The following is a 20,354-nucleotide window of genomic DNA, read 5'->3' as shown; positions in this document are numbered from 1 at the left end:
ACTTCCTACTCAACCATATGTCATGGAAAAATTGATATAGAATGTAGGAGCTTTCATTTGATAAGATTTGTAGATTTGCATGACATTCTTTTAACATTCAAAGAATGATTTAAATAATTTAGAAAATCCCAAATTGTTGTGAAACTTCCCATAGACCCTCAAAGTTCTCTGTTGCAAGCCCCATAATGGGTAGAGTTATTTAAGTTCACACTTGGCAACTCATAAATGATTTAATTCACAAACAACTTAATGGAGAACTACCATTTAGATTAAAAATTAAATCTATTTCTATTCTATAACTAAAACAAGACACATTCATAGTGTAATATAACACACAAGTCAGCCTATACTTAGATGCACAGCCCCTTGGCATCCTAGGATTAACATTTTTCCTTTTTTTGCATGTAGTTGAGTTTGGTGTGATAAGTATTGGACTGCCTGTGATGTGAGCACTTACTCTTAAGAGTTAGCATAGAGATATATAATGTTATTTTATGCAGGTGACCACATCCAAGAGGTGGCAAAAGTCATTATTATTTATATTTTTTACTAGCAAATGTTTCTTAAAACCCTCCAAAGAGGCATGGCTAATATGGTAGGAGCAAGGATTGACACTTTAAGTGCCAAAATTCTGTGGTGATTTTTTTTTCTTACATATTACATGATTCCTAATTCCCCTGTTTTGCATATTTGAGTTTTTTTTTTCAAATATAATTAATAGACTTAGGAAATATTGTAGGCCAATGGGATATAACTACAAGAGTGAAGATGAACTAGAAAGATTGATTTCTCAAAAAACAAAAAATACCATGGATACATTAAAAGTCACAGCTTCAAGACCCACAAGCCGAGTCTATAAAAATACAACTGGATTTTATAATACAAACAACTTAGCTGTCATTTATAATTATAATAATTGTGCCTTCATATTTAACTTTCTTGTTGATTGAATTTTATACATACATATGATTATTTGTTTATTTTGAGTGCACATTACAAATGCCTATTTTTTCCTATGTTTGTTCACTTGTTTGCTTGGAGGTGGCCTGGACATATATTATATGGTAGGCTCGTCATACAAAATTAGATTATCTACCAGTTAAAAACCTAAATAATAAAAAAATCAATAATAGGAAAACGTACATTTTCAACTAAAAATTGCATGGCTTGTTTAAATAAGCTTTTAAATAAAAATAAATAAAATAATAATGCATAGCCCAAGTGAATCACATGTAGAAACCCTCACAAAAGGACCAGATAACCAAAAAAATCTATATTATGAGTCAACATTTGCATACCCACATGATCAAACTGCTTGGTTTAAGTGGCCAAGCTATAATGCATATCTTTAAAATCAAAATAGTCTCCTATATCCCGCAAATGCATTGAGATCAAATTTTATGGTTTTAAAAGTATTTAGGTGAGTTAATTGACAGTCCTTTCCAGACAGAATTATAAGTCCATAGTCGGGCTAGCTTAGCTCTAGGTGGGGTTCTAAATTCGTAAGTCCTTGTATTTCGTTAGATATAGGTCAAAGTTACTACTTATTAATGGTTATCACCTAAGATCTAAGGTCTGAGGTCGGTATTCTTTTTAGTTACATCATAAGACTTAACATTCCTGGGCATTTCCTCTAACCCGTGTTATTGGAACATAAGCCTCAACTGTTTAAATTAAATTAATCAACTATAACTAAAGTCCAATTTAAAAAATTCAAAGCCCAACTTAAGATAGTTTGAATACCTTTGAGTTTCATAGAATAAAGTGCTCCTATCTATTCCTCATTTAACATTCATTTCAAAAATTAATTTTAAGTTAATCCAATCCCTCTTGAGTTTCCCAAAGATCAAATCTTAGAGATGAATATCAAAGAATTAAATCTTTGATAAGAATTTATAAGAATCAAATCACTATTTTAATCAAAAGTATTCCTAAGTGATAAATGCTTAGGATGTAATTAACTATAGCTTTGGATGTAATTAACCATAGCTCAGGATGTAATTAACCACCTATGGGGAACCAACCTGTACCCTAGAATAAAATAAACCCTGCTCAATCAATTATATTAATGGAAAATCTCTAGTAAAATATAAATTTTGTTATTAAGCTTATAAAATAATATTTTATACTTCATGATAATATATTATTTTAAATGTTATGCTTGATCGCAAAATCTTCCTGTCCATTAAGATGACAAAATTCCACTAACAACAAGAAATACCCAAATAGCTATTATGGTGGATTACAAAATGATTTTACGTCATGGAGATAGGTAAGAGAGAAATGATTAACAAGGTTATATTTATTTTATTTGTCACCAACAACCATAATTTTGCTCTCACATACTATTATCCTCTCCTCACCAATAGGTTACAACTACAAAGGTCATGGGCTCGATAAGGTAACATGGTTGTCAGAGCTCACAATCTTGGAGGATGTATGTAAGAGGAGGTAAATAAAAGGCAAGGAGTAGTTGGCGATGTAATCGAGGGACAAGGGTTACAACTATAACATGAGCTAAGTGAGATGTGATTCATAGGAGGAGATGAGAACAATCACAATGGTTAAGAGAAAATTGTGAGATAAGAGGGAAGTTCATGGGCTTAATGGGTTAGAAGATATTAACCTGATCAATCAACTAAAATAAACCCATTCGGCCTCAGTTTTCATCATTTTTGCATCAACATTCTTCTCCTAATTAATCATTGCATTCATCATTGAATCAACGCAGTAACTGGCATAGTTAAGTTTTGAGGATTGATTGTATATATATATATATATATATATATATTTAATTGGGTGTGTATTATTTTTGCGTGCTATGGGCTATTTTATAATTATTATTTCGATCTTATGCAAGCTTAAAGTTACTTCAAAACCCTATGCTCTAGTAATTTTCTCCATATTTAAATAGATTTTCAAAATTCAGTTCTTGGAGGGTGGATTAGGTGGTTCATGGAGAGGTAGAGAGATAAATTTGATTTAACGGAGTTAGACTCAATCACAATCAACCCACCAAAACTCTAGTTGTTATCAGGTAGGCTTAATAGGGCTTGCTGCAACAATGAGAAATAATAGAATCTCTTGGCCAACAAGCATACAACAACTGCAAGATCTGTTTTGGCCTGCTATAGCAAAGTTTTATGGCCACAACAAAGCTTTTAGGGTTACAACAAATAGGCATGGAAACAAAGAGGCTAATAACCAATAGTTCGATATTTCTGAAAAGTTGGAGAACATGGTTAACGTGTTAGATGGCAACTAGCTGCATCCAAACCTCAGAAACTCCTGATAATTTTGCATGCACTGGTTAAGTTCTGCCACTATTAAGAACTAGGAAGAAATGCAAAGAAACATTCTTGGTTGCCTTTGGTTATCAATTTCAGCATTCTTTAAGTTTGCTAATATTATTTTTTCAACTTCTTCTGATCTCTCTAAGAGTTCCTCTCAATGTCAAGTGGCATCAAAGAGCCCAAAAAGATTCCTCAACAAAGGAACTACCAACACCGGCTAAATAATTCATGGTTGAGAACCTGCAGAGTGAAAATTCAATGCTTGTAATAATACCAGATGATGTATGAGCATTTAGGCCAAGAGGAATATTTGTTTTTTAGATGACAATCCAGAAGACTGAGAGGTGGAGAATCCTTTCCATCAAATGTTACAAGAAACATCTGAGGCATCCATGCCAATGACGCAAAATGGCACACGTCATGGCGCATGGTGCAGCACGGTGCAACTATGGTATCTTTTACTTGGTGCAACGCACTAGTTTAAAATAGCACACTATTTGCGTCATATCTTTTGCAAGACGCAAATATGGTGCGCCATTTTTTTAGGGTATTAAATATAAAATAATAATTTATATTAATATTTTTAAGTTCAGCCTAGTTGTCATGAATTCTTGAATTTCTTACCAAACAAATAGACTTAAAAATTTATTATAATATTTTGATTTTTTAATGATTGAGGTATTTATTATTGAACATAAGCATCACTTTAATTGTTTTTATTATTATGATGGTTTATCTTTCAATTTAATAGTATTTCATATTAATACATATTTTTATTTATAATTATTTAAAATTATGTGTCATGTTTAAAATGTCGCGCGCTGCACTATACGCTACGCATTGTGACTCTATATGAGACATTGTAACACGATGTGTCATTCGTCATTGATAAGTATGATATAAGGAGCACAAACAATTGTCTCCAAGAAAGGAAATTAAGAAAGCATCATCAAACTTTTGAAGGTAGATATCTTGAATTTTAAAGGTGGCTTGTGTCCAGATATGATGCAAGCAAAAATTAGGAAAATCCTTGAATTAATTTGGTTTCAGAGCCCTAGGTTAGAATTTTCCTAGGAAGTGTTTGTTTTTTGCTTGCAAAAATTAGAGGTTTTTCCTAATTTTTGTTTGCATCAATTTGATATTAGAGCAAGTTAGCAAATCCTAGGTTTGAATGAGTCTTCATGAGTTATAAAGTTGTCAAGATCATAGTTGTCAATGGCGCAAAATAGCGCGCCATGGCGCATGGCGCATGGCGCGGCGCACCTATGGCGCCATGTTCATGGCGAGGCGCATGTGTTTAAAATAGCGCGCGCTATTTGCGCCATATGTGAGCCATGGCGCATTGCGCACGGCGCAAAATAGCGCGCGAACTTATGTTCGGTACCGCTAAGTAAATGCTCGGTATGAATATGCTGGATACCGCTCAGTACCGCTATGTACTTGATCGGTACCGCTAGGTACATGCTTGGTACCACTAGGTACACGCTCGGTATCGCTAGGTACATGCTCGATACCGCTCGGTGCCTCTATGTAAATGCTCGGTACCGCTCAGTACATGCTCGATACCGCTCGGTACAACTAGGTACACACTCAGGTCGAACACCGCCAGGGGGCAGCGCCCCCTTGGACCCCCGGCAACCCGCATATTATGTTTCTTGGATAATATTATGTTTCTTTTATCTAAATTTGTTTGCTTTTAGGTGATCATAAAATGTCAGATTAAGTTCAATCTTTAAAAAAAGATCCAGCATGGAAATATGCTATACTAACAAATGAATCTGATAACAACACTGTGACATGCATTTTTGTGGTAAAATAACAAAAGGAGGAATTACACGCCACATGCAACACCTCGTTGAGGGTTTTAGGAATGCAAAGCCTTGCTCTAACTGTCCCGAGCACGTGAAATCTGAAATTAAGGGATCCATGTTGAAAAAAAGGATTTAAATGAACAGTTTAATGACATATCAAATGTCAACCTTGCTGAAGAAGGAGAAGACTTTGATGTGATGATAGATGATATTTTATAATTTTTATATAGTTTGCGCCATGTTTAAAATGGCGCGCGCCGCGCCATGCGCTATGCGCCATGGCTCCAAAGGGACCTTTGCGCCATGGTGCGCCATTCGCCGTTAACAGGTATGGTCAAGATGGATAAACATCAAGTGTAAAGCAATCAAGAAAGTAAGTCAAATGAGCTTGAAGAATCTATTCCTAAAAGCAAATAGATCTCACAAAAAAAAAATTCTTTAGACCCGATACAAATCGAACTACTCAAGATTCAAAAACAACTGCACTTATATGATGAGAAATTTGAGAATTGGATGCAACGCCTCCGGAACATACTAAAGCCTCATCAGGAGAACAAAAAAGGTAAGACTCACAAACCTAACCTCTTGTACCAAATTGATGCAAGCAAAAATTCGAAAAAAGCCCCAAATTTTTGCAAGCAAAAACTAACACTTTCTAGGAAGACTCACAAACCTAGGCTCTAATACCAAATTGATGCAAGCAAAAATTAGGAAAAACCAATAATTTTTGCAAGAAAAAATAAAAGCTTCATAGGAAATAGAAATTACACAAAATACTCAAAATACACCTTTGATATCTTAAAAAGACATTTACAACTTTTGACGCTTACAAACACAAACATAAACAACACCTAAAGTTGCTTGCCAATCGTTGAGAAGAAAGATACAGGTGGGGTGGTCACTAGCGGAGAGAAGAAAGAGGAAAGAAGCCCGAGACGAAGAGAGGACAAGCTCGCAAGCTTTTCTAGAGGAGAAGAAAATACGGAACAAGATCGCAAGCTTTTCCAAAGAAGAAAGAAAAAACCCTCAGGTTTTTAGATCCAAAAATACCATTATATCACTTTTTAAAACAGCCACAAAAATCTCCTATATATAGGTAAAGAAAGGGGAGCCAAACAGCCACCAAAAGAGAGCCCAAAGGACAACTTCAGCCACCCAAAACAGCCAACCAGCAATCAATCCAGAACAGTTCCCAAACAGCCAGCGTTTATTCCATAACAACACCTTAAAAGGCAACACAGAGAACCGGGAAAAAGCAGCTACTGGAAAGTAGCCAGTGGGTGAACTGAAGGGGCACAAGGGGAACCGGAACAGGAACACAGGGAATTGGAACCAATAGCCCAAGGGGGATTAGGACAGCCACCAAGCAGGAAGGCCGAAGAGACACAGAGGAGAAACCGGCCATGGGAAGAAGAACCAAGGAGGGGAAAACAAAAGAGCCAAAGAGAGAAGGGGGGAATGAACCAAATAATGACACATTATGAGCTAAATAAGTATAAGAAGCTCATTAGTGAGCTGACTTTAGTAGAAATTGATAAAATTTTCAACTCAAATTATTTTGACTCATTAGTGAGCCAAACAGCCACCAAAAGAGAGCCCAAAGGACAACTTCAGCCACCCAAAACAGCCAACCAGCAATCAATCCAGAACAGCTCCCAAACAGCCAGCGTTTATCGCCTCTTTTGCCTACATCAAGATAACTTCATCAATTGCTCACACATTGTAGAGCACATCTTTGAGTACAAAGATGTGCCACTCAATCAACAAGTCAAGTTGGTGGTCATCAAGCTAAAAAGAAAGGGTCTACTTGGTGAGAGAATCTTAAAAGAAATTGGAATCATGAAGGCAAGTGCAAGATCATCACATGGAAGAAGATAAAGAAAGTTTATTCATTGAATTTCATCAAGTTGTATTCATTAAATTTCATAATTTAGGGGTCCACGGTGGAATAATACACCATGGTATCTAAACAATTGAATTATGAAGTTTCAAAACCAAAACAACACACTAATGCACAATTCATGGGTGGTTAGCATACACTATTGGATCATTTCTAATATTATTAAGGTGGCTATAAAGGTGGAAAGATGGCAACAACCTGATACATCTCCAGTGTAAAAACAACAAACAAAAAAGAAAAAAATGTAGGAACACAAAGATAACGGCTGATTTTCTTATCTTTCCTACAATAATAAATAATAAAACAAGATACAATAGATCTAGTATTCAAGAGGTAGATCAGCTCTCCCACAAACTCTAGACGTTGCTAGGACATCGCAACAAATAGTTAAAAAATAAACTTAGTAATAGCATACCCTAAACCCTGAACAACTCCCCCTTAAATAGCCCTAGAACACAAAAATCATAAATAGAACATTTCTAAATAATTAAATATAATTCATAAAACATTACTAAATAATTAAATATAATTTATGAAATCTTCATAAACAATTCAACATGATTTAAAAAAACATTCTTAAATAATTTAATATGATCTAGGAAACCTTCATAAACAACTAAACATGATTTAGAAAACCTTCCTAAACAATTAAATATATTTTAAGAAACATTCCAATATAATATTTCTCTTCTTTAAATTCAAATTGAAATCTTTCCCTAAATAATTCCCTCTTTATTCCTCCTCCTAATATAATGAATCACAGCTTTGTAGGGTCCTACAAGGGGGTCAAATTTTCCCTATTTTTTGCTCCAGGTTCTGCCCAGCCGGATGGATGGTTCAATCCATGCTGGACCGGATGGCTGGGCCGGACGCCCCCTCAATCGTATCAATACTTCGCCTCCAAAGACTCACCTTGCCCTCAAGACGGGACAAAAGATATATTGTTGTGGAAGCACTGGACTAATAGCAAATCCATTTTTACTGCTAATAAAAGAGGGCTTCTCAATTGATGCTCATTTTTAGAGTTGGAAAACATAAAAGAGGAATTGTGCTATTAGATAAGTCTCCCTCAAGTTGTATTTCCTGCTTATAAAAGCAAGAAAATGAATGTTCTACCTTTCTTCAAAATCTATTTCTTTCATTCATTTCCTTATATGCATCTACCCTGCAAACCAATAAGCAACAGATCATACTCCAAAAGCCTAAGAGCTACTGATGTAAGCACAAGTGTAAGAAAACTGAAACAAAGAGAACAATGGATAGAACTCAAACCAAACTCTATTAAAATAGAAGTAATCAACTAAAACACTCAAAATCCAACAAGAAAACACGAAGAGACTTTTAAGAAATAAAGAAAATAAAAAAACAACGCTATCTTCAGACAACCGTCAGAGCGGGTTCCTCACATGCATCGAATTGTAGGTTAAATAAGATAAGTGCATAAGGCTAGCAAACCGATGGTCCACCACTGCAAGATCGTCTAATTCTTCCAACAGATGCTTCCAAGTCAACAATAATCAACTACTCTTCTTTACAAAAACATCTCATATTTATAGGCAAGATAGAAGAATACCAACAAAAACTTTAATTAATTTCTACAATAACCTAAGCATCAAATCATGGAATTTCCCCATTTTCTTTTTACGGAAAATAGCCCAGCTCAGGAACCGAAGGAGCAACCACGGGAACCAAAGGAACCGCACGGAACCAAGGCATCAAAAGCCACGGGAAAACCCCCAGCTCGGAAAACCAACAGCCACCGTGGGAACCAAGGAGACAATGCTCGGAAACAGCAGCCAACCACGGAATTCAGCCAGCACAAAAACAAGCCACGGTTTCCCAAGAGACAAGAAGAAAGGAGAAGGAGAAGGGACAAGTCCACTCCAAAATTGAATCCAACTTTATGAGCTTACCTTTAGAACATTAATGAGCTACTAGACATCAGCTCAAGCAACTAAGAGAATGAGTTCAACTCCAACCTACTCCATACATCACCATAGGCCCCAAAACATCCAACCCGTGAACCAGCAGCAGTCAAGGACCAATCGAGCCAGCAAACCAAAGGTCTACCAAGCCCCATGCACAACCTACCATGTTCATTGGATGCTTACCCATCATTAGATAGCTAAAAAAAGAAAAGAACATAAAACATACTATTGTTCGAATAAAAATAAAAATACAGAAATATTTGATAGCATCAACTGCCAATGATGTTCGTGGATCTGAGGAGATTATTGCAATTGTGTAACACAATAAGTGTGCTTGCATGTTATTTTTGTCATAGTTAGTGGAGAAACAACCCACTTTAGAATTAGGTTTTGTTCATCCACCACATGATTGAATAAAACCTTCAGAGAAGGGAAAAGATTGACTGAATGAAGCATCTCAGCACCACATTTTATTTGTGCCAATGTTAACAAGAAATTCAAGGCTATGGTAACCGAAGATCGAGAGATTCTTTGACGTGCAATATCCTTCTCTGCAAGAACTTTCTTTAACCTTCCACTCGTATGCATCTCAAGAACTATATCAGATCCTCCAATTAACTCGCCTTTTATGTAAAACTAGGGAAAGGTAGACCAAATGGAAAAAGTTTTAAGACTCCACCTTGCTTCTTCATCGAAAAGCACATCGAAACTCTGAAACTTTATCTTCTCCTACTTGAGGAGCTCAAAAACCTTGTTGTCCTTACCAAGCAAATAGACATAAAAGTTGATTATAACATTTTGAATTTTTAATGATTGAGGCATTTATTAATTGAACATAAGCATCACTTTAACTATTTTTACTATAATGATGATTTTTTTTCAATTTAATAGTATTTCATATTAACACATTTTTATTTATAATTATTTAAAATTATGTGCCATGTTTATGATGGAGCGTGCTGCGCTATATGATTTGTGTTATGACTCCATATGAAACATTGTGACATGGTGAGATATTCACCGTTAATAAGTATGATACAAGGAGCACAAACAGTTGTCTCCAAGAAGAAAACCAAGAAAGCATCATCAAACTTTTGAAGGTAGATATCTTGAATTTTGAAGGTGGCTTGTGTCCAGATAACTTCATCAGTTGTTTACACACCATAACGTGCATCTTTGATAACAAAGAAGTGCCACTCAATCAACAAGTCAAGTTGGTGGTCATTAAGTTAAAAAAGAAAGGGTCTACTTGGTGAGAGAATCTTAAAAGAAATTGGAATCATGAAGGCAAGTGCAAGATCATCACATGGAAGAAGATAAAGAAAGAGTTACAATGAGGTATCTTCCTATTCATTTTCATCAAGATGTCTTCATTAAACTTCATAATTTAGGGGTTGACAGTGGAATAATACACCACTGAATCTGAACAATTGAAGTATGAAGTTTCAAAACCAAAACAGCACACTAATGCACAATTCTTGGGTGGTTAGGATACTATAATCTTTGGTTCAATTTTAACAATATTGGATCATTTATAATATTATCAAGGTGGCCATAAAGGTGGAAACATGACAAGTTGACAATAGACCTCAAAGAATTTTCAGCCAATATCCATACAAGATCCTAATAAATTCGGCAATGATTCAAGTAAATGGACGAATCGAGTTCTGTTACAAAATGTTCTGTCCAACTAGTTCCAAACTTAAAACAACAATAAGGAAAGTATTCCATCTAAAATGCTCAACCCTATAGATGTTTAAGGTGTCTTGGTTCATACAAATCTCTTCTAATTTTCCAGTTTACAAGAAATTAAACTTTACACCTATTGAAGAAGCGACCCAAGAAAATGGTGAAGAAAAAGAAAATATATCCGAACAAGAATACTTGAATATGGTCGAAGCAGAGTTATTTATTATCTGGAAAGTGTTGAATGTCTTCATTAAAGAAAAATCAGAGTGGGAGGGACACAAAATCTTCCATACTAATGCACCATCCAAACAAAGGTTTGCACCATCATCATCGATGAAGGAAGCCATAAGAACATATTTTTCAAAAGAACGGTGACAAAATTTAACCCTCTAATGCAACATCATCGAAGACCCTACAAGCTTTATTAGGAAGGAAAACAAAATCAAAGTGGGAAAGCATTGCTTCGTTCAATTTTCCATTGACAAGAAACATCTAAATAGTGTATGGGGCAACAATATTCCAGCAGATGCATGCCATTTGTTGTTAGGAAGGCTTTGGCAATATGTTAAGTACACTCATCATGATGGGTACAAGAATACATACACATTGGAACATGATGGAAACAGGTGGTACTTATGCCACTAAATTAAGAACTAAAGAAGGGTTCACAGAGGTCGCAATGGTGCCCAATTCTATGTTCATGAGGGTCAAGCTAGACTTAGAGTCCACGTTTGACTTGGCGATTCTTACGAAATTTTAAGAACATGCGTCAAATGAGGTACAACTAATGTTGTAACAAGATGTGTTGTCCATTGAACACCCTGCAAGTTTTCCTTCCATGCGTGATGAGCAACATCTGATAAATTTCACTGTAAAGGCGATTATTCCACATCGACCTGAGTACTAAATATGATCAAAGGAGTATGAAGAATTATGAAAAATGGAAGAGCTCTTTGGAAAATGTCTAATGCTAGCGTCAATACTTGTGTTATACCCGCCATGCTAATTAGAAGGAAAGATGGCGCTTGATGAAGGTGCATTGACAACCGAACTGTGATGAGATCACCATCAAATATTGCTTCTTGATAAAATTGGATGACCTTTTTGACCAACTTCATAGGTGTTCCTTTACTCCAACATTAATAAATATAGAAGGCAACATCAAATTTGTGAAACAAATGGAGGGCAAGTTGAATATGGCATTCAAATTAAGGTATGGCCGATAAGAATAGATGGTAATGACATTCGGACTCACCAACGCACTCAACACCTTCAAATGATGCAAGTTTATCAATCATTCACTGGGAAGCTCGTCCTATACTATGAGGATGCCTTGTCATATAGTTGCACCCTAAAGAACATTTTCAATAACTAGAAAAACTCAGGAATTTTGCAACAATAAAAGTTGAATGCCAATCCAAACAAATGTGTGTTCTTGGCAAGCAAGATTAACTTTCAAAGATATGTTATTTCTCGTAAAAGAATCATGATGGATAGAGAAAATATCACAATTATTTTGGACTGGCCTACTCAATCTTCTTCAAATGTATGGAGCTTTCATGGAAATGTCCTAATATCAACATTTCATCAAACATTTTAGCTCAATTGTCACTCCCATGTTGGCCTTCTAAGTCAACAAAGCCTTGATGCCAACAACAACAATAACATCAAACCTTTTATCCCACTATGTCGGGTTGATTATATGAATCTTTTTTTTCCATTGTGCCCTATTAAGGGTCAAATTCTCATTTAAATTTAAATGAGAATTATTGATGTGATTCAGTGAAAATGATTGAGGCCTTGCTTTAGCCCTTCCAAATTTCATATTGGTTGAAAATTGAAATTTAAAAAACTATTTAATATTATTTATCAATTGGAGATTGATGCAACAATTTGCAGGGAGAAGAGTAGGCCGACAATTAACAATAAGGCATTGTCTATAGAGCACATGAATCATTCTAGTGAGAGATGACATCATCATACGGAGAGAACAATGAAAATAAAATTTGAACTCCTTCAGAGAAATATGGATGATACAAAGAACATAGAGGGAAAGAGTGAAATGCACGGAAGGCAAAATGCAGGATGAGAGGTTGATTTTGAAGATTTTTTTATTATAATATTGGGTGGAAGCAAATACCTTATTTGAGGGTGCAGTTAGAGTCTTTTGACTATTCAAAACCTTCTTATATGAAACTTTCCTAAATTCAAGGTGAAATTTAACCACACTATATTATATGTACATTTGCCCGTGCTCTACATATTATTGTTTATAAATATAATTATATTAAACAAAATTCCAGCAACATACTATAAACATGCTTAGAAATTTGATAATGCCAAATTTTAAGATTGTAACTATTCTTGAATATACTAGGCAGCACATATATTAATTTTTCTCCAAATTCTAAATTTTTTCTTTGAAGAAATCAATATAAATGCAGAAACAAGGAGTGCAAACTGACATCCACGCAGGAAACAAGAGTAGCAATTGATGCCAATAATTCAAAAAAAGATCGGGCATAGATATAAGCTATGAAGTATGTTTGCAGAAAAGTTGCACCCATTCAATGTCACAGCACTGATAGCTGGTGTCTCTAAATTTTCTAACCAAATTTAGACATACTTTATGGTATTGTCTTTTGCTCCAGATACCAATATTGTGCCTTGTGGATGAAAATCTAGATCATTGATTGGCTGCAAAATACCAGTGCAGAAAAAAATTTAGAAATTTTTAAAGTGAATTTCCTTTAATGAACATGTTAGTGTCATATCAAATTGACAAGTTGCATGGGTAAAATTCATAGAAAGCATGTTTACTAATGTATTTTGATTGAAAATAGAAATGCTAGATAAAGCTGCTTTAGTGATCCCTCTAAATCAATATGTTATTAGCAGAATTAAGCCACCAAAAAAAAAAAACAATGGAAAACATGTTCCGTCAAATAAATAATGTTCAAATAGAATGAATCATACTAAATAAATTATTGCAATGGTGTCTTTTGTTTCTTTTGATCTCTCTTCTCGTTTTATCCGTTGGTTTTGATGTTATAGATGATTGCTACTATTTGAATCGAGTTTGGTTATAGTTTTGCCCATCGTTCTCCTTATATGGCTTTTCCTATTTAGTTTGCTTGCATCAAAGTATCCAAATGAGGAATTTCCTAAAGGAAGTGCATGGAATGCAAAGATTTAGAGCTTTGAATAAATATCCATCCTTAAAGAAAAAATCATCCACAAGGCGCTCGCTGCTTGTGGACAAGAGGGAATAAATCTCCTTGAAGTTGGGGCATTCCAAGTAATCCTCTCTGACCAGCTCAAACCCAATGACTTCTACCCTCATCTCAGTGGTAGTCATCATGCGATGACTAAGGGCATCGACAGCTTTATTCTCAACTCCCGCTTTGTGCCCAAGGGTGTAAGTGTACTCCTATAAGAACTCTACCCAAAGGCCATGGAATGCATTCAACTTCTTTTGGGAGTTGATATAACGAAGAGCATTGTGATCCGAAAAGATAACAAACTCCTGCGATAGCAAGTAGTGTCTCTAATATTGTAGAGACTAGATCACGGCATAGAACTTTTTGTCATACGTGGAATAGCACTATCAGATGTCATTCAGTTTCTCACTGAAATAGGCAATATGATGCCCTTCCTGGGACAGCACTCTTCCAATTCCAACACCCGAAGCATCATAGGTAACTTCGAAGACCTTGGAGAAGTCAGGAAGTCTCATCACCGGGCTTCCACCATTCTTTTCTTATCTCCTCAAAGGCTTTGGTGGCAGCCATGGTCCAGTGAAAATCCTTTTTCTTAAAACAATCAGTGATAGGAGATGCAATTGTATTGAAGTTCTTAATGAATTTCCTATATAAAGTAGCTAAGTCGTGGAAGCTGCGAACTTCCCGAATGTTCCGAGGATCAAGCCAATCAAGTATGGCTCGAACCTTCTCAGGATCTACAGAGACGCCCTGGGTTGAAACAATAAAGCACAGAAAAATAACACGGTCGACAAAGAAGGTGCATTTCTTAGGATTAGTGCATAGTTGCTCCTTCCTTAGGACCTCACAGACCTGTCTCAAGTGGTCAAGATTTTGATTCACAGAACGGATATAGATAAGGATGTCGTCAAAGTAGATAACAACAAACTTACCAACGAAAAGTCGCAACACCAATGTCATGACTCTTATGAATGTACTCAGGGAATTACTCAACCCGCATGACATGACCATCCACTCATACAGACCATCCTTGGTCTTAAAGGTAGTCTTCCACTCATCACCGAGTCGGATCCGGATCTGGTGGTACCCACTCTTAAGATCGATTTTTGAAAATTGAGTGGCTCCTGACATAATATCAAGCATATTGTCTAACCTCGAGAAGGGAAAATAATATTTGACGGTGATCTTGTTGATAGTGCGGCTATTAACACACATCCGCCAAGTACCATCCATCTTTGGAGTGAGAAGGGCTGGTACAGCACAAAGGCTGACGCTTTTCTTAATGAAGCCTCACTGCAATAACTCATCTACCTCCTTTAATTCGACATGTTCCGTGGGGTTCATGCAATAGTGTGGCGGGTTCGGGAAGGAGGCTCCAGGGATAAAATTAATAGCGTGTTGAATGTCCCTTAGTGGAGGCAGCTGCTCAGAAAGGTCCTCAGGAAAAATATCAGCAAAGTCATTTTGTATGGGCTGGACCTCTTGAGGAATGGGCTCATCAGAATCAGGGGAAGCCTTACAACCTACCAAGGCAAACATGGGTGCGCATTGGGCTAAATCAGAATCTAGTACCTTAGCTTTCACAAGGTTCAGCCCCTTTTTGGGCTTGACTGGATTGGGCTTGGGATCATCCTTAGCCTTGGATTGCATAGGTGGAAGCTTGATCTTCTTGCCCGTATATTCAAATACGCAGGTGTTCAAATGTCCATAGATGTGGATGTCATTATCGAAGATCCAAGGGCGCCCTAGAATGATCTGTCCCACATCCATGATCAGAATATCACACCACACGTTATCCTTATAATCAGTGGAGTTGATTCAAGCTACCTTATAGGGACTAGGGTGAGGAACTACAGAAAAACTAAGCCTAAACACCATGCTGAAGAAGACAACATTGATACAACTGCCAATATCCACAATGGATTTACAACTTTGTCATTTATTTTGGTGTAAGTGTTGAAACTCGAGGTCCTACGCCAATCATCAATGGTAACGGGCTATGACAGTGCACATCTCACCACGCAAATGGGAGAAGTGTCTACCCTCTAGATATAGTGGACAACAGCAGTGTCGTCATCTTCCTCAAAGAATTCACCATCATTGTCAACCTGGTGAATCTGATCAGCCTCGGGCTCAAGCTCATCCTCAGTGACTTTCTCAATAATTGTGACCTTGTAAAGACTAGAGCACTGAGAGAGATATTCACATACACCTGGCATCGAAAGCATTTGATCCTTGGGTGGGACCGATATGTATCTGGGGTGGTGACTTGCCACTGAAATTAGGACGGGTTGAAGGAAGACCCGAGGGTGGCCAGCTAATGCTCCCGAAAGTCAGCCATATAGCAGAGTGCTGTGGGGTCAATCCGTTGGAGGATCTGTAGGGAGGCCTAGCATCCTGATGTCGACCAGGATGCAGTGATCGGGCCTCCTCAAGGTCTAAGATGAGGTTGTATGCACTCTCTAGTGTAGTGACGCTCCGAGGAAACAGCTCGTTGCGGAGATCCTCACGCAACCTGGTATGAAACATAGATAAGATATGGGTGGGGGTAGTCGAGGTCTCACCCTTGCAGAGAATCATGAAATCGTCAAAAGATGCAATGTAATTTTTTAAAGGTTTACTACCCTGAGTCAGCCTATTCCACTTATCCATAAGCTTAGGGAAATACGAGGGAGGAAGGTACTTCTGCTTGAGCTCGCACTTCATAGAATTCTAATCAATAATAGTGAACTCATTGCGGGAGTCCCTAAGGCTTTCTAGGTTGGCCCAATATTGGCTAGCCCTATCAATGAGCTTCATCTCGGCGAATCTAACTTTTCTAGCCTCAGATGTATTGTATCATTTGAAAAAGTTATCCATGCCCTTGATCCAATCCAGAAAGAGCTGGGGATCAAATGTACCATCAAAAGTGGGGGCATCGACCTTAATATTTCTCAATAGTGGTGCATCAGGGTCATGGTTATAGTCATGGCCATATTGGAAAGCTCGATAAGGGGCAAGGGAGATCCGATACGGTTTCATCCTCATACATTGAAGGAGGCCTACATGGTGTGTAAGGTGACAGGTGATTCCTAGCTCAGTCTAAGGTGTCAAATTCTTTTGTTGTCTGGCAATAGAGCTCAGCAATATCAGCTTAATTTTCCATAAGTTGTTGATTGATTGTGCTCATCTGACCTACCAATAGCTCTAGGGTCCGATGAATTTGTTCGGGGTCCAGCCTATGTCAAAGGGGTGACTGAGAATAGAAAGAAATACTATAATGACACAAACAAGTGAGGTGATGCGTGTAAGATGTGATTTAGATGCTAAAACATGAAATAAAGAAATCCTAATAAGCACATAAATGCAACCTGTCTCTGATAACAAAATGATGCATAACTAGATATGCTGATGACATTGAATTGAAAATTCCTTGCACTTTAACAAAGCTTAGCAAATTATTAATTCACAATGAACTTAAGCAATGACTTCATCATGCAAGAGGGTAATCAAGTTTAACCAATCAATCACAAACTAATAGGAGGACCATTAAATAACAGATTAATTAATAACGCTCTTGGTGTGGGCTAAATGGATAAGTTCTTACAATACAACGATGCCACGATTGAGGGGGAATAAGAAAAGGTGCGAGGGAGAGGGGAGAGTTTACCCGCATGAAAGAAGATACTAAGCCACGGCGAAGTCGTTTGGTTGCCTATATGAGAAGGACAGCAAAATGCATCCCTCTCGCACATATGGACAGCGTTCTAAAGCCATATGGAATTCCGGACAGCTGCTATGTGGGTATCAATTCCTGAAACAGCTGGTATTGGACTCAAATTTTGGGTTGGATATGTATGTCAACAGCAGGCGGCTATCTGGGATAATTTGGAAAGGAAACAGCAAGTACTAGTTATCAAAGAAGTAGCAACAATCATTAGTAGATGGCAAAGGAAGCATAGGGGCAGCAGTTAAAATTTGGGAATAGCATTTATGTCCAGATGGCTTGTGGATTTATAATAAGGGTCAATTAAGAGAGACAGAAACTGTAATTGCATGGGAATGAGCTGGGAATTAAGTGGGTTGAGCACATAAGTAAACCGACTTCAATTTTGAGGGGGGGCAAATACAGCACAAAAATAATTAAATATTAAATGGGAGCTGATTTCAGGCCTTACGGATGTTGCCAATTAAAGCATATTGGGTAAGGAAAGAGGAATTAATTCATATTTTCAATCAATACTCAGATCTACTGATTGGGATACATTTCCAAATATAACTCAACAATTTAAGAAAGGACTTCAATGCATTTAGGAGAATTCAAATTTGAATTCAGATTTTTCAAAATTAACACTAGGCTAATTTAGGAAGGGGAATTGATGAAGATTTTCAATTAATATTCGGATGGATTGATTGACATATCTTTCCAAATATAACCCAGCAATTTGGGAAAGGGATTTCAATGCTATAGGAGATTTTGAATTTGAATTTGAGATTTTTCAAAATTAACACTAGGCTAATTTAGGAAGGGGAATTAATTGGGATCTCTAATTAATATTCAAATTGATTGATTGCGATATATTTCCAAACATAACCCAACAATTCCGAAAAATCAATTTGAAATTTTGTGGGGAAAGGGAAGAGGGGGTCATGGTGGTTTTAGCCATGGGAACAAGGAGGTGGTCGGCGGCTATGAAGAGAGGGGAAAGGAGAGGCTATGTATGGTCAAGGCTAGGAGGAGGAGGTGGTTGGATGGAGCTTTGAGAGGAGATGACGATGGCGGCGAACTCAATGGAGGGTGGAGGCAGAGATAAACTGTGAGCTCGGACGCTTCCTGCGGCTGACGGGTCTTGCTTTGCCCTCACCTAGGGGCAAGAACTCTCAATGATCTCAAACACACTAAAATACAAAATGCAGAAATTTTCATTAATAATAATCATCATCCTCCCAAAGGGGAGGTGAGGCATATAAATAGACAAAATACAATAAAACATCAAATGACAAAAGTGCCCCCCTGGGGTTACATAAACATATTCCCTCAAGTGAGGGTAAAAATGAAAAATTACACATAATAAATCAAATACAACTAATTACTTAGAAATAGAGCAATCAGATCCTAGCCGTATATCTCCGGCCCTTCCTCTGATAATTTTTCCACGGCTGGATGTCCTCATCAAATACTTTAGGATACTTGGAGTTACTTTTTATTGCCAAAAATAGCTAATTTTAGGCACAAAAAATCTTGAATTAGTTTAAAATTGACATTATCTTCTCTTAAATTAACTCAATCAAATAAGAAATAACTATATCCCTAACTAAAATATTTAGGAACAATCTTATCCCTCCAAAACTAACTCCACTTAAAAAGAAAAATTATATTTTAATACAAAATAAAAACTTATCTAAAACAAGTTGAAAATTCGAAATTCATCATTATATTATTGTCTTCCAATGGTCCAAATTTTCTACAATCTGATCCTAATCATCAGGCATCTGATTAATGATCCATCTTTGATTGTTGAATCTTGATCGCTTGATCTTCCTATCTAATGAAATGATCTAAGAAATTCTTTAAATAAAATCCTTCAAAATCATGAGTCTTTATTTTAACTAATCACTTTTGCAATTGAGAGCTCTTTCTAGTCCAATCTCTTGCAATGTTCTATTTTTTCTTCTTTGTAGCCCAGGGATTCTAATTTCGTTAAGATGGTTCATCCTCCTTGATCTAAAACAAATTTAAAATTCAAAATTCATCATTATCTTACTGTCTTCTTCATTGTCTTCCAATGGTCCAAATTTTCTACTACCAGATCTTGATCACCAGGCATCTAACTAATGATCCATCATTAATTGTTGAATCTTGATCGCTTGATCTTCCTATCTAATGATATATATGATCTAAGAAATTGTTCAAATAAAATCCTTCAAAATCATGAGTCTCCATTTTTGCTAATTAATTTTGCAATTGAGAGCTCGTTTTCTTTCAAATCTCTTGCAATGTTCTCTCTTTTCTTTGTAGCCCAAGGATTCTAGTTTTGTTGTGATGGTTCATCCACCTTGATAAACTGTGATCAACAATTAGGATGACTCTTTTTATGCATTTTATAAAAAAAAACGATCTCTTCACCCATTTGCAAAACTTCATAGCCAGCTAATCCTTTCCTTCTCCTCTAAAGGTGGGATAATAGATTGATTGACTCTATACCATTCCTTTGACAAGCACCAATTTTTGTTGACTTCTATAACAGATACATCCATGTCCCACAAAGATGGACCACGTTGAATTACTTGACATACATCCAATGATATAACTTCACAAACCACCTCATCAATAAATCTATAGAGAAAGCAAATCTAAGAGGATATTTTCAAGTGACAGGACAAATGTTACTCAATTGAAACCAAATCAAGTTATAAGGTTTTGAAGTTTAAGCAATAACTAACCTCGATTTCTTAACCAAAACAATAGTGACAAGGCTCTTTTCACTAAATAGTTCTAAAATCGGATCGATTGTGATGGATTTAACTCAAAC

General features: G+C 36.5%; 1 protein-coding gene across 3 annotated transcripts in view; it reads right to left on the bottom strand.

Moving 5' to 3' along the window:
• LOC110115868 (cleavage stimulation factor subunit 50) overlaps positions 1–20,354 on the bottom strand; it is an 80,163-nt gene that overhangs the window by 40,875 nt on the left and 18,934 nt on the right. For all 3 annotated transcript variants that reach the window (XM_020849265.2, XM_020849266.2, XM_028697100.1), the window contains one exon: positions 13,248–13,318. In XM_020849265.2, coding sequence (XP_020704924.1) covers positions 13,248–13,318 — 71 coding nt within the window. The remainder of the gene's footprint in view (positions 1–13,247; positions 13,319–20,354) is intronic.

Source organism: Dendrobium catenatum, unplaced genomic scaffold, assembly GCF_001605985.2.
Source record: "Dendrobium catenatum unplaced genomic scaffold, ASM160598v2 fragScaff_scaffold_873, whole genome shotgun sequence".
Classification (NCBI taxonomy): domain Eukaryota; kingdom Viridiplantae; phylum Streptophyta; class Magnoliopsida; order Asparagales; family Orchidaceae; genus Dendrobium; species Dendrobium catenatum.
Note: the sequence above shows the minus strand (reverse complement) of the source record. Positions and strands in the feature narration are given on the sequence as shown.